Below are 14,891 nucleotides of genomic sequence, written 5' to 3'. Positions count from 1 at the left end.
GGTTGGGGCACACTGAGTAGGGGTGATCTGGAGGTGCTGGAGGCCAGGAGGATGCTTGGGAAAGAAAGGGAGGAGCAGAACAGGACTGTGAGGTGGTGATTTTAACCTCCATGGGCATCAGGGCAAGGATGGGACTGTCTGGCTCAAGTCCTACAAACCCCCTGTGCACAGCTGGGCAGGCTGTGGGGCCCTGGCAGGGAGTGTGTGTTGGTGGGTTGCTTCCCTCTGCACTGGGTTACACAAACTGGGCTGAAGGGCACCTCCCAGCACCCACCATAACCACTCTCATTCTTCCTTTTCCCCACAGAGGCACCTCCATCCTACGAGCAGAGCTGCAGCAGTGCCAACTCCAGCATCAGCAATGGCAATTAGCCCTCCCCTGCTCCGAGCCCGCCGGCGCTGCCCACCCTGGCACCACGGGGCACCTGCCTGTGGCAAAGTCTGGTACAGCACAAGGTGTCTTCTTGTCTCTCTGGCTGCTTGGGGGGGGAGCTGCCACATCCCGGCCTGGGCTTTTTAATTCTCTTTTTAGGGAGGGGGTAAAAAACCAAAAAGGGCAGCCAGAGCAGCCTGCATGTGTGTAGGAGAGGTCTGGGAAGCTGAACTGTCTCCTGCTGCTGCACTGAGTGCTGGAGAGCTGGATGTGCCCCTGGGATGCCCTGGGCACCAGCCTGTTCCAGTACTGTAGTCAACACTAACTGCTTTACTATCAAAGCACCTGCAATGCCTTATCTGAAACGCTCCTGACTTGGCACGGCTCCACTCTAGGGGAAGGCTGGGCTGTGTGGACTTTCTCTCCTCTTTTAGGGGCCGTGTGCTCTCCACAAATGGTTTTGACAGCCCTTCCTCCTTGTCCTCAGAGGTCCTAAGGGTAGCAGGAGGCTTCTTGGAGTAAGCAGGTTCGGAAGGTCAGGGACTTCTGAAAAGCCAAAAGCACAAGCCCCCGCTGTACCGGAGCTGTGGGGGTAGTGACTGGCAGTGTGAGTGGGCACAGGGGGGCTCTGAGGGGCACTGGCTGATAAGCCCTGGTGAGCTCTGGGGAAGATGCTGGTGTTCCATGGGCTGCCCTTTTCCAGCACGGGTGGCTTTTCCCTACAGAGCCCTGTGGGACGCAGCCCACCCCTGCTCACTGCTGGCCCCTGGCACACAGGATAACAGCACTGGTCGCTCTGTCAGTGGGGGGACCACACTCCCTGTCCCATCCCCTGGCCCTGCAGGGTGCCCTCTCCTCCCAGGCTGGAGTTCTGTGACCATCAATCACAAAAGTCTGTCTGATGCTACCTCTGAGTCTGCCCCTTCCCTCTGGTGCCCTCCGTGGGGCTCTCCCTGGCAGTGGCACAAGGGTGCTGGGCCAGGGGGCTGTTGTGGCACTGGTTTGCTGTGTGTCCCCTGAGCCTGAGCAGAATGTGACAATGAACACAAACCGTGTGGGACTGCTGTGCTCATCCACAGTCTGCTGCACCTGGCAGTCGGGGAACAAGCTGGTGTTCCTTGCTTTTTTTTTTTTTTTGCTCTTTTTTCTCCCCACACACCTTGTTTGGCATTGACTGCCCAAGCTGAGGGAACCACAAGTCCCTCAGAGCCACAGGTGCCCAGCCAGGCTGGAGTTGTGGCCTCCATACCTTTGGCACCCCAGAGCTGGTCCCCACCTGGCCCCAGGCTGGGCAGGCAATACCTGACAGACCTTGAGGAGCATTTCCAGCTGCTGCCTCCTCGCTCAGCCACCTCTGCACACCCCTCAGGCAGCTGGGACAGGCCCTGCTTTGCACTCTTTCTTTGCAAATGCTTTTTTATTTTATTTTCTTTTTTTAAGCATTGAATTGCTTTAAGGGTAGGTAGCGAAGGTGCCGTTCTGAGCAGTGCTGGCACAACATGCACCGATGCTGATAGAGTGATTGTCATGTCCCTGAATATGTATAAATATATATATATATATGAGATGAAGTTGTTTTTAATGATTGAATTCAGAAATACAAATTTTAATGCTGTATTTAATAAATTATTCTACGAGAATTGCTGTGCTTTTTCATCCATTTCTGATGCTGATCCATGTGCCTGTTCATGCCAAATCCAGGAATGCACCTTGCTGATTTCTTACAAAATGATGTGAGATTTTTTTTCTTTTTTGCTTTCACCAGGAAGGGTGGTGAACTCCCCAAGGCAGCTTGGGGAAAACAAGCGTGGTGTGGCCTGACCACAGTGCCAGGCTCATAATTCCACGTGGCTGGAGGGAATTTGGCACCACATGGGCTTGGCTCTGGAGAGAGCAACTACTGCACTGCTGCTTCCCAGCCCTGTGTCCTGAAGCCAGGATATGTCCAAGTGGCCCAGGAGTCCTGGGCACTGCTCACTGCTGGCTGGCGTGGGCTGGTGGGGAGGAAGGAGAGAGCAGACTCTGCCTTTAAGAGGATGGAGATGGCATAGCCAAGGTCTGGCTGGAGGGGCTGGAGACCACCAGCCCCAGCCCTCTCCTAAAGAGCAAATTGGAATAAAGTTATTAAAAGTGGAAGAAGGCTCCTCCCCACAACCCCACTTGGGTGATCCCATGTCTGAAGCATGCAGGTGTTGTCTAAATGTTGCCACTGCAGGTAGCTGGGGGTGTGATCTGTGTCTTGGACACAAAGATCCTTCTTCATTCTCTTCTCAGCTTATGCTTCTGCTCTGATTCCATGATTCAGACTCTCCTTTGCCATGTGGCCTGGCCTGCAATGAGCAGCGTTCTTCATCCACAGTGGGTCAAAGGCAGGTACAGCTCTTCCCCAGTGCCCTTCCTCTTCCTCCCACTTGGCTGAACCTGTCTTGCCTGGCTCTGTCTGCGGCTCCCGTGGCCTTCCTTGCTGTTGGCTGTACATATCCTTGAACCCAAATCCCTTCCACACCTTTGGAAAAATTCCTCTGAGGTGCCAATGCCTCTTGACCTGCTGGGTTGGGCTGCAGGCTCCTGACCCAGCCAGGCTCTGGGAGAGGCAGACAGGGATGGGACCAGGGCTGGTCTCCCAGCTCCTTCTCCATCCCTGGGGCTGAGCTGCTGGTCCAGTCTGGGTTCCTTGGCTGGAAAATGGGATTGCTGTTTGGTTGCTGTGGCCAGAGCCCCTGGGCTGTTTTTCCAGACTCCCAGCCAGCATCTTGTTCCACCTTTGTTTTGGGAGTGTCCCATCCATGGTGGAGGCTGTGGAGGGAGCCCTCCCCCAGCCCATGCTGTGCCCTGAGTCTCTGCAGTGCTCCTGTGCACCTCAGCTTGCTCTCCCAAATTATATTTGCTACAAACTGGTCTTAGGGACCTCTTGCTGTACACAGAGGCCCCTTTGCAAAGCAAGGAGCAAATGGGAACACTCTCTGCTGGTGAGGAGTGTCCATCACCACTGGCTGCTGTGGAGGGAGCAGGAAGGAGCTGGAGCTGCACCTCAGAGGTGTTCTCATTTTTAGGGTGCTGTGCAGGGGCCCCTCTCAGCCCTGTGAGTGGCTCTGGCCAGGGTGCCGTCACCCTAGGGTTGTCTCTGGGCAGCCTCACTGTGCAAAAGAATTGACATAACGAGTGACAATCAGTGTTTTCCTGCCCTCCTGCCCCAGGGAAGTGGAGCCTGACACCAGGAGCCTTGCTGTTTTCTGGAGCCCTTTGAAATGGGCCCGAAGTGAAGTGCAGGATGGAGGGGTTGCCCAGCTCTCCTGGAACCCCCCTGCAGGGTGGCCCCAGGGCACTGTCAGCAGGTCCTGGGGGAGGGCTTTGGATGAGCACAGTGGGGCAAACCCAGGGTTTGGGTTTGAATTTATCTACTCATCCTCGCCAGAGAGGATCAATCCCTCTGTTCTCTGTCCACAGCCCCTCTGGCTTCCACCTCTCGAAGTCTTGGGGAGCTCCTTTAGGCCCTTTATCATCAGTCCCTCTTGTTGCTGAACACTGAATTAAAGAGGAAAAAAACCCCAGTTTTCCGTTTACAGCTCTGGATAAAGAACTTCAGCACGTAGGGATTCATTCAAATTCCTGGCTCAGATTTTTGAAGCAATTGTTTTTGAATTTGTTTGAAATTGGGAGGGGAAGCAATGAGGCACGAGAGAAGCTTGTGAGTTAATTGTTTCCAAACTCAGTGTTCAATGGAAAACACCAAAAATATCATCACTTTTTTTTTTTTTTTTTCTCTGCTGCTTTTATGTCCTTCATGGTTTTGTTTTTGTCCTGCTCTCCACATGTTCCACCTCTGTATCTCTGGCTTTTTCAGTGTTGTTTTTGTCCTAAACTCTGCTTTGGCGTCTGCTGTCCCACTGCCTGCAGGAGATGGGGAAAGAGGGATGCAAAGGCTCTTCTTTCTTTTGGACAATGATTCTTTTTTAGTTTTCCACTGAACTTCCAGGAGTTTTGTAAAAATCAATATTTTCTGCTAGGATGTTTTCCTGTTGAACCAGCCCAAGACAGGAGATACAGGGTGTTCTAGGCTCCATTTGGGTTTTATTCTATATTTTAAAATATTTGCAACTATCTGCAACAGGAATGTCCCATCCCTCCTCCCCTGACTTGTGCCCTTTCTTGTACCACTACCTGTGGCTGTAATTCTTTATTCCTGTGGTTCTCTTTACAAATTTTGGGGTTTTATACAATAATTTGTGATGGCTCTGTACAACCCAAGACTTCTGTGCAATTTATAACTGGGTTTTGAAATGTAAACTCACAGTTTTCCATGTTTACCACGGCTTCTGGGGAGTATTTTTGTCCTGGGTTTTAACCTCCCAAATGTAAAGAACTGGAAAAAAATGTAAATAAAGATGATCTTTTTTAAGACCATGGGTGTTTTGCTCTGGGTATGTGATGATCATAAACCATACCTCAGCTGTCTGGACGCTGAGACCTAATGGTGAGAAGTGGTTTGGGGTTGTCAGTGGAGGCATCCCCACTGGAGCTGGAGCTTTGAAGTTAGTTTAGAGCCAAGTTAAAGCAAAGCCACGGCTCCTGCAGCTGGGCAGGGGAATGGCTGGGGTGGGAAGACCCAGGTGGGCTGAAGGAACTGTTGCTCGCTCCCATGGCCAATCACAGAATCATGGAATATCCTGAGCTGGAACGAAAGATGATGAAAAATCATCCATCCCAGCCCTGCCCAGAGCCCCACCAATCCCACCCTGGGCATCCCTGGCAGCGCTGGCCAAAGGCTCCTGGAGCTCTGGCAGCCTCGGGGCCGTGCCCATTCCCTGGGGAGCCTGGGCAGTGCCAGCACCCTCTGGGGGAAGAACCTTTCCCTGATCTCCAGGCTGAGCCTGCCCCTGACACAACCTGACACAGCTGGAGGTGGTGGCTGTCGCAGTTGGCAGCAGCTCAGGCAGGACTGACAGACCCTCCCGTCATCCCCTGTCTCCACAAGGACGGATGAAGAGCTGGCACCCGAGCTCTGACATGGCACTTACAAACAGCCCTGGGACTTTGCCAGCTGAAGCTTACCCGGGTCACCACATGGAAGCTCCGTGGGCAGGTGCCGCTGGGAGGACGCGGCTGCGGCCGGAGGAAGCGCTGGGGCTGTGCTCTTCCTGCGGGCAGGAATCCCAGGATGTGGAGCTGCGGCTCCGCTCGCCCGGCTCGGGCGGGAGAGGGCGATGTCCGCCCGGCTGCAGCTCCGGCTGCACGGCCGAGCCCCGAGCCCGGCTCCCAGCAGCTGCTCCGGGCAAACAGGGAGTTCTGGCACAGCACAGCCCGTCCTCGCCCCGCTGCCCCTCGCTCAGGATGGGTTCAGGTGGAAAAGAGCCGTGGCCGGTGGTGATGGGCTGCAAAAGCTCTGTGTGTTCCTGTTATATCGGCTTCTTTTGAGAGCCCGTCCCCTCCCTAGTGACTTGGGGAGGTTTGTCCCTGTGGCCGCTGCCTCCCTGTGTCCGTGTGGCAAAGACGGAGCTGGAGCGGAGCCAGCAGAGCCCATCCCGGAGCGCGGCCGGCCTCACCCACCGCCCCCAGCCCTGCCCCGGCGCCAGCCCGGCTGCCGGCTCTGCTTTGTAGGAGCAGCGATGAAGGCAGACAATTGCCAACATCCCACGTGGGGCATCCCCAGAGCGGGGTGGGTGATCCTGGGCATCCCCAGGGCGGGATTTGGCGATGTGCAGGCTGACACCGGCCCTGCCCGCAGCAGAGGTTTCCAGAGGTGGCTCTTTGTGCGGGGAGCAATCTCCCCATCCCGGGGGGGAACCCAGGGGAAGAACATCCACCCAGGTACCAGCCTCCTCCGAGCCTCAGCGCATCCCTCGGGAGCCCCGGGGCCCCTCTGTGTGTCCCCGCCGGGCGGGAGGCAGCGGAGGGGCCGCTCCGGGGGCTCCGCGGGGACACTGCCACAGCCCTGCCGGTGCGCAGGGGGTCCCCTGGGGAGTGAGTTAGTTAGTCAGTCAGTTAATTAATTAATTAATTGGCTGCTGCTGCCGAGCGGAGGGAGAGCTGCTCGGAGGGGCTGGAGCGGGCGGGGGGCGGGTCCCCGGGCCCGGGGACTCTTATTTTGACCGCGGCGCTGCCGCCGCTGCCCGGCCGCCGCCTCCTTCCCCTGCCGGCCGGCGGCCCCCGGAGCGGCCCCGGGGCTGCTCACGGTGTCCGGGCGGTCCTCCCGAGGCTCTGAGCCGCTTTGGGAGCCTCTCGGGGTTCCTCACTCACCCCCGAGTGCCTCCGCTCCTGGGCACCCGCGGGGGCTGCAGGGTCCGGGTGACTGGGGGGACACACTGCCCGGGGTGACCGAGGGGACACACAGCTCGGAGGGACACTCAGCTCGGAGGGCCCCGCTGGCGGTGCCCCGGCAGAGCTGCGGCGCTTTGCTGACACAGCCGGTGCCAAAGCCCGGGTGACCGCGGGGTGTGCGGGCAGCGCCGCCCCAGCAGCACAACCCCCGGGTCAGTCAATGGACACAGCGACAGCCCCGGAGCTGGCACAGCTGTGCCACCAGTGTCCAGGGCCTGAAGGGGTGGGATGGGAGCGGGATAACCCCGGCTGTGTCCCAGCACTGACCAGGGCTCCCCATGGCCGCTGTCTCCAGCCCGGAGGGCTGCAGGGTGAGGGATTCCCTGCAAAACAAAATAACTCTCAGTGGGAAAGATCACCCAGCCCAGCCCCTGTCCCTGCCCAGAGCCCACCAATCCCACCCTGGGCATCCCTGGCAGCGCTGGCCAAAGGCTCCTGGAGCTCTGGCAGCCTCGGGGCCGTGCCCATTCCCTGGGGAGCCTGGGCAGTGCCAGCACCCTCTGGGGGAAGAACCTTTCCCTGCTCTGCAGCCTGAGCCTGCCCTGGCCCAGCTCCAGCCCTTCCCTGGCTCCTGTCCCTGGCCCAGAGCAGAGCTGGAGCTGCCCCTCGGGAGGAGCTGGAACAGCCATTTGCCCGCTCAGAGGAGTGAGGTGTCAGCTGGGGCTGCAGGAGAGCAGCCTGACCACCGAGAGATGGAGTCTGTCTCTCCAGAGGGCGGATAATAAATGTGTAAATTGACTTCAGAGCACTCAAACGCTCCTGTTTCCCTCCAAGAAACGCGAACTGTCCTGTCCAGGAGGCTGGTGCAGCGGTACCTGCCCATCCCTGTGTCTCCTTGGGGCAGGTGTGACTTCCTCAGGGTGACTTCTGACAAAGCTGTGAGGCCAAGGAGCCTTTGCAGGTGCTTATCTCCCCCTTGTGCTATTTTCTGCTTTACTGGAGAGCTGTAAAAGGGATAATTGTTTTACAATCATGGTTTTAGGGCCTGGACATTAGGAGGGGCCCTGGGGGGTTTAGGAGGGCTGAAGCTTTTGTGGGTGCTCGAGGTGTGTGAAAGGGAGTTGAGGAAGCTGGAAGTGACTCCTCTATGGGACAGAGTCAGGGTGAGCTGCTCCCTCTGCCCCATACCTGTCTTTAGGTGACACAGACACCAAAAGCCCTTCACTTACTGGGCTGAAATGACCCAAATGTGGGAGAAGCTAAAAATGGAGGTGATTTTCAATGGTTAACCGTTTTGGCAGGAAAGACAGACGGACTTTTTGACTCTTTCTGGGATTTTATGTAGGTTTTTGGGCAAGTTGTGCAGCTGGGTGCCGCTGAAAGTTTGGGAAGCTCCTTATGCGCACAGCTGAGAACGGCGGCTGCTGTTTCCCCCGCAGTCTCGGGGTGTGCTGGGGACTCGGGGGTCTTTGTCGGAGCAGTGAGGAGCCGCGGTGTGTGGGTGCCGGTGCGAGGAGCGCGGGGTCCGTCCTCAGCCCTGTCCCAGTGTCACCGCGTCCCTATCCCCCCGCGGGCTGTACGGCACCTCTCGCTGGGCGCCGCCATGACGCCGTACGGACAGCGGGGCCCCTGGGGGCCGCCATGCTGCCGCGCGCCTGCGCCGTGCCCGGCCGAGAGTCTCCATTGAGAAGAATGAGGGGCAAGGGGCGGAGCCAAGGCGCGAGGAGCCGCCGGGGGGGCGGGGCTGCGCTCCGGGGCTCCGGCCATGGCCACAGTGGATGCCGAGGTGAGTGAGAGCGGCGGCGTCCATCTACCCGCGCGGGGGGAAGGAAGATGGGGGAGCGTGGAGTGGTATCGCCCAGGGCCAGGCGGGTTCTGTCGGAGGCCGGGAGGGGGGCCGTGCCCCCGCCGCCCCATGGTTCAGTCCAACTCCTCTGAGGGGAAGAATGTGGGAGCTGCTGCCATTGTGTGTAGGGGGGCCCGGGACTCTGTATAAGTTACACCCCTCTACGGTGAGTCAGTGGTATGTGCCATACAGATTCCGGGGCTCCCCCCAATGGGAGCGAGTGCGTGTGGCGGAGGCGGGAGGGGGGAGCGGCGGGGTCGCCATCCATGTTCCGGGGCCGCCCCATGCGGCGGGGCGGCGCTGGCGCGGCTGCATCCAGAGTCCGGGGCCCGGCCGGGCGCGGCGGCGGCGGCGGCGGCGGCGGGCGGGCCGGTGCTATGAGCCATGCAGGGTCCGGGGCGGCGGCGGGCGGCAGCCATGCAGGGTCCCGGGCCCGCGGGCGGGAGGAGCCCCAGGGGGAGCCGGGGCTGCGCATCCCGGGGGAGCCGGGCTCGGGATCCGTGCTCCCGGCGCTGCCGCTCCGCTCCTCCGGGGACACGAGGGCAGCTCTGCGCCTCCCTGAGCCGCTCCCGAGCGCGGCCGAGGCTGCTCTGCCGCGCCGGCCATGTACAGTCAGTCGTGGAACGGTTTGGGTTGGAAGGGACCTGAATATCTAGTGCCACCTCTGCCATGGGCAGGGACACCTCCCGCTATCCCAGGCTGCTCCCAGCCCCGTCCAGCCTGGCCTGGGACACTGCTGAGTCCGGGGGCAGCCACAGCATCCCTGTGCCAGCCGGACCGGCTCGGGGCTGGCGGTGCCCGCAGAGGCCCCTGTGCCGGGCTCGGGGGGACGGGCACTGCCGTGGGGGGACAGCAGCCGGCGCTGTGACCGTGCCCAGGGGGCGAGGGCACACGGGGCTGCAGCGCCGCTCCCTGTGCCGGCATCAGACTCCTGCCCCGCCTGTGCAGGGAATACAAACTTGTCACCAAGCTGTGCCCTCAGGTGAACACTGGAGAGCAGCTGCTGAGCCTTCGTGCACAGAGAGAGCCGCGAGGTGACGACACAGGTGTGCATGGTACACGGGCTGTGACACAGGTGTGCGGGGACTGCCGTACAGGTGTGCATCGTACACAGACTGTAACGCAGGTGTACAGTCGTGTATGGACTGTAAAATAGGTGTGCAGCTGTGCAGTGTCAGACAGGTGTGCATCATGCACTGACTAATAGAGGTGTACAGTTGCACTCAGGCTGTAATGCAGGTGTACATGTATTTACAGGCTATCATACAGGTGTGCCCTGTACACAGACTGTGATCCAGGTATACCTCATACACACACAGACTGTGATCCAGGTGTGCCCTGTACACAGACTGTGATCCAGGTGCATGCTCCTGTACAGACCAGCTGGAGGTGGGCCTGAGCAGCTGCCTGTGACCACAGCCAGGTGTGGTCACTGCTCTGGTCCCCCCAGGTGTGACAGGCTGGCTGCTGCCTTTCCCAGCTCTCCTCTCTGCAGTGCCTTGTTGACAGGGCTGTGCTCTGGCCCAGAACGTTTCCCCTGTGTGGGGTGAAGGTTGTGGTGTGGCCACGCAGGTGACACCAGCAGGGCTTTGGAAGTGCTGCTGACAGCTTGGATTTATTACTCAGACAGAATTCCCATCATCGTTGCTGGGAGATTGTCCAAGGCTTCCTTTATGTTTTCTGTTCCATCACAATTGGCCTGATCCTGCTGCCTTTCCCTTGTGCTTTTGGAGAGGATGAGTGCTAATTTTTCCCTGTGACAGAGGAATCAGCCCTTGAGTGCCTCTGTGACTCCATGGTCCAGTTTTGCTTCCAGGAGAGTGGCACGGCTGTAACTGGGGCAGGAGCTGGCTCATAGCTCATCAGCTCCTAATGCTCAGGTCAGTCCTAGCCCTGCAGACACACAGGTTTTATTTTGGGGAGCATCTCCCAGGAGCCCTGGCTGGGCCTGCCCTGTGAGCAGAGCATTAGGAGCCACTGCTCTCCCAGTCAGGCAGAGTATCCCCAGATGCTGCTGTGGATTATGGAGAGGGAACAGTGACTCACTTGGAGTTTAATTCCTCCCCTCCCCCATGAACTCAGTTCTGTCTGAGGCCAGATCTTGCTTATACCCCTCTGAGGCCAGAGGGGAGGAAGTTGGTGTAAGTCAGGCTGGAATGTGGGGACTGGAGGAGAAGCTCTTTGCTTGCCCAATGCCGGTGTGGGAGAGCAAGGAAAAACATTCCCCATCCACGGTGTTCTTCCAAGTGCAAGATGGAATTGTTTCACTTGGTTGAGAGAGGTGCAGAGGTGTGTTTTTGGGAGGAGATCCTTGCTCCCAGCAAAGGGCTGGGAGGGAGTGGGCAGGTTGGGAAGGTGATGCCTGTGTCTCTGCAGGGAGTGCCCAACCACCTGCAGACAACTCCAGACAAAACTCCCAGTCTTGAACAGCTTCTTGCCAGATCTTAGTGTTGATGGGCGAGGGAGAATCTCTTTAAACACCAAGTTCTTGCTAAATCCTGTGAACTTCACTCGTTCTCTCCTGTTCCCTGTCCCAGGTGATTTCTGTGTTGGGGAGTGGCTGTGCTGCAGTCCTTAGGTGCAGTAGGCACGAGGCTGCAGGAAAATCTGATTTTGCTGTTGGATTTCTTGAGTAGATATCTTATATTCAGCCCAGTTTGCAGTTGTTACGCACTCCAGGCCTACTGCACTAAAGTTTAAACTTTAAGGAATTGGGTTTTGAGGAACTGAGCCTTGCTCAGCAAGCATGTATGATGGTGCATGTTCATCAGATGTGATGCTGCTCCTCCAGTTTGCATCAGTTTGGTGAAGAGCTGCCCTTGTGTTTGTGTGTTTCCTAAAATACTTGTTTGGTGCAAGTCTGAAGTTCAAGCCGTGATGTTTTTTCTGGGGCTGGTGGTAACCTGGGGAGGCTGGTGCAGGAAGCGAGGTGTGTGTGTGGCTTTGAGTGAAGTGGTTCCCTTCAGAAGTCACAGTGCATTTTTCATCGTTTTTTTCCCCCCTTCTGTCTGTTCAGATCTGTAAAATCTCTCTTCTGGAGGTGCAGCTTTGATCTCTAAAGCGACGAGCCGGCAGAGCGGGCAGAATTCCTGGCTGGGGCTGGATCTGGGATGGACTCAGCACCCAGCAGCTCCCCACGCTGGGGCTGAGCAGTTCTCACATCATCGCTGATGCTGAGGCTTCTCCCTGGCTTTGATCCCGGCTCTCACCCCTCCAGCCGGGGCTGGGAGCTCGGCTGAGCCCTCTGCCAGCTCAGTGACCTCCCCACAGCATCGAGGGACAACGTTTCCCTGGCTCTGGCTGCAGAGAGGCTCCTGCAGCAGGTGCTGGGTGCAGGAGGGATCTCAGGAATGCCAGGAGCTGAGGAGCAGTGAGCAGGAGGGAAGAGCTGCAGATTCCCACTCTGTGTCTGGCAGGTGTCGCACAATCCAGCTCTGCTTTCAGGCCTGCCCTCCCTCATTCCCTCCTGCCCGTCAGGAGAGGCCTCTGTGCCTTTTAACTCACATCCCATTTCAGTCCCTTCTCTCAGGGAGATCTGGTGTGTTTTAAAGCCCTGCAGGGCAGCTGCTTCCCGGGTGCTCTGAGGTGTGTTCACAGCACTCTGGACACACACAACACACCAGTGTTTCACTGGTGGCACATTCCTCCTGTGGCACCAGGTTAATACATTTTTACTGTATCTTTGTGCAGAGAAAGAAGGGTTTTTTCCCCCCTCTCTGATACTCATAAGGAGATTTTAGAACTTTTCTGAAGTAGGGTGGTTGCTTTGTTAACATGATTATAATTGCACACAGCCCTGACCTTTGTCAAATGGGTGCTAACTCTTACTTTTTCCATGAATTCTCACATGTTGTGGGCTGGCATAGGCCCGTGGGGAGCTCATCCTTTTCTTCCAGCTAGAGAAACTTTGAATAATAACAGGATGAGCAAATACGACTTGTGAAGCTTTAAGAAAGCCTTAGAAGTGCCCTTCAGCTGTGCTAAGCTGATGTGACTGAGCCAATGTGACTGAAGAGAGCATCTGAAGAACATTTTGTCAGTCGAGGCAGAATCAAAGACCTGGGTTATACTTTGAATAAACTCTTCCAATATAATTATGCTGGCTGGAGAGAATAATTTTTCATTTCTTCTTGCCGAAATTGTAATAAAAGTCCTTGCTGTGGATGCAGCTTTATTAGTTTAGAGGTGATCTCAGACCAAGGTGGCTCATTTTTTGCTTTCCAAAGCAGAGCCTTGGTCTCCATTTGAGAAGTTTTGCCTGCTTAGTTCTCTGTCCATGAATACAAAGCAATTGCTCTCCCACTGCTGTGTCAGCAGAAGCCCTGGGAGAGATGCAATTACCAGCAAAAACCCCAACAGCAACGAGAAGAAGCAGCTCCTGTGTGGAGGGAGCCTGTTGGAGTCTCTGGAGCTGGATCCCTCCCCTGGGAGCAGCTGAGTGAGGAAGGCACAAGCATCCCTGAGCCAGTGCTGGTGCCCTGAGTGTCCCATTTCCAAACGTGCACGAGGGCAGCTGGCATTGGAATGCTCAGGGACTGATCTGGAGTCTGAGGCCTTGCTCTTTATCAGCTTGCCTGGCCTTTTGTGCTCTCTCTACCCCAAAAGTGCTCTTGCCCTCTTTTTTTCCCTGGCAAAGGGCTGGTTTGGGTCACTGCAGCCCAGAAAAGGAGGAGGGGAGAGGGGATTGTGTTTTGTGCAGGCCTGTGAGAGGTTCAAGGAGTTTGTTTGGGTCCTTCAAGACACATTTTGCTGGAGAGTTCCCTCTTCCTGACTGGTGTGGAGGCCAGAAGTCACCACGAAGCTCATCCAGTTGTGTGAGGATCAGGTGGAACAGGGAGCAGAAAGAACTGTGAGCCTGTGCTCCCTTGATGTGGGGCTGTGTAGGCAGGGACATCCCACTGCTGCTGGCTGGAGTCTGGCTGAAGTGGTGAAGTGAATCCAACAGGGAGTGAAGGGTTTGGTGTGGCCCTCCTTGCTCTGGGAAGTTCATAAACCCGGAATAAACCATGCTTAGAAGAACGCTCAGTGTGTCTAAAATGGAAAAGCTTTGCAGAGCTTTCCTGCTTTTAAGTAAAACTTTGTAGCACAGCAAAGTATCAAGCACATCCTCTTTTCAAGTAGGAAATGTTGCTCCAGGAGGATTCCTCTTTCCTTAATGCCCAGCACAGTCCCCACCATTGTCTTACCATTTGCTTCTGTCTCAGCTTGAGTTTCCACCTGGGATGGTTCAAAGCTGCTGCCTGACTCATGGCACAGGTAAATCCTGAGCCAGGTGAGCCCACCTGAACTGTCTGTGTGTACCAAGGGCTGGCCAGGGGGTGGGGATGAGCTATTTGGGATTAAATCCATCCTTTTCAGTGTCTCCTCTCAGGAGAGCTCTCAGAGGCAGTGTCAGCTCAGGACAGGGAGATGCTGAGTGGCAGAGCAGAAAATTCAGGTCCACTTCTGTTTGCATAAGGCTGATCATCCTGCAGAGCCAGCACATGGGCAGGCAGGAAATTTGCAGGTGGTGCAGCTGGGGAGGAAGTAAGTATGGAGCAAGATAACCAGGCTGACATGGATAAACCCAAAATAAAGCCAGGTAAGTGACATAGCGTTACAGGGAAACGTGAAATTTTGCCAAAAGGAATAAAAATAATGACAGTGATTATGTATCCTTGGGTCAGCTGCTGCTCCAGAAGGTGCTGTGAGCTCAGTGCAGCACTTAGAGCAGCAGCAGAGGCTGGGGAGCTGAGCTGAGTGGGGATCAGTGGTGCCCAAAGCGGCGCAGGTCCGTTCCCTGTGGTGTGGGAAGAGCCAGTCCAGGAGCCCTGGGATGCTGCAGCAGCGCTGCCTGCTCCTGCTGCCCTTGCTGGTGAAGAGGAATGAGGTGTTTATTGCTTCTGAGGGGCAGCCAGGATGAACCTGATGGGCTGAGCCCTCCCTAGAGAAGGAGCAGGGCATGAGGGCACCTCCTTGGAGAGGGAATGGCAGTCCAAGTGTTGGAGCTGCAACAGGCTGTGCTGGGGCCTTGATTAGGCAAAGGTTGTTCTGAGTGCTGCTTCAGACTTCTAATTAATTTAGAACTCAAGTGCAGATGTGGACAGAAGGATTTGAGCATGTTGTCTTGCAAAAGGGAGCCCTGATCTCCCCAGGCTCTTGGCCATGACCTGCAGGTGCATTTGAGTACAGCCCTGAGAGCAGTGAAATACATATTTCCCTCCTTCTTTTCATTTTTATGCATCAGCTCCTGGTTTCTTGAGAATCTGAGCTACCTCCTTCCTCTCCAGTTGCACATTTCCAATCCTTGCAGTTTCAGAGGAAGATTTAATAGGTAATTTCTCCCACAGGCTCAAAGCCAGAAGGCAAATTACCCTAATGCTTTATCCAACTTCAGTGGGAATTGGGGATGTTTCATACTGCTGACCCAGAGCG

The 14,891-nt window shown here is 56.4% G+C and overlaps 2 protein-coding genes across 2 annotated transcripts in view; both read left to right on the top strand.

Annotated features, from left to right (window-relative positions):
* The window catches only part of ARRDC1 (arrestin domain containing 1), a 38,980-nt gene extending 34,203 nt beyond the window's left edge, over window positions 1–4,777 (top strand). The window contains exon 8 of the mRNA XM_066332502.1: window positions 308–4,777. Within this exon, the coding sequence (XP_066188599.1) occupies window positions 308–372 (65 nt within the window). The 3' untranslated portion in view covers window positions 373–4,777. The remainder of the gene's footprint in view (window positions 1–307) is intronic.
* Window positions 4,778–8,333: 3,556 nt separating this feature from the next.
* LOC136369591 (histone-lysine N-methyltransferase EHMT1-like) overlaps window positions 8,334–14,891 on the top strand; it is a 115,810-nt gene continuing 109,252 nt past the window's right edge. Inside the window, exon 1 of the mRNA XM_066332490.1 lies at window positions 8,334–8,417. Within this exon, the coding sequence (XP_066188587.1) occupies window positions 8,397–8,417 (21 nt within the window). The 5' untranslated portion in view covers window positions 8,334–8,396. The remainder of the gene's footprint in view (window positions 8,418–14,891) is intronic.

The sequence above is a fragment of the Sylvia atricapilla genome, chromosome 19, assembly GCF_009819655.1.
Source record: "Sylvia atricapilla isolate bSylAtr1 chromosome 19, bSylAtr1.pri, whole genome shotgun sequence".
Taxonomy (NCBI): Eukaryota; Metazoa; Chordata; class Aves; order Passeriformes; family Sylviidae; genus Sylvia; species Sylvia atricapilla.
Note: the sequence above shows the minus strand (reverse complement) of the source record. Positions and strands in the feature narration are given on the sequence as shown.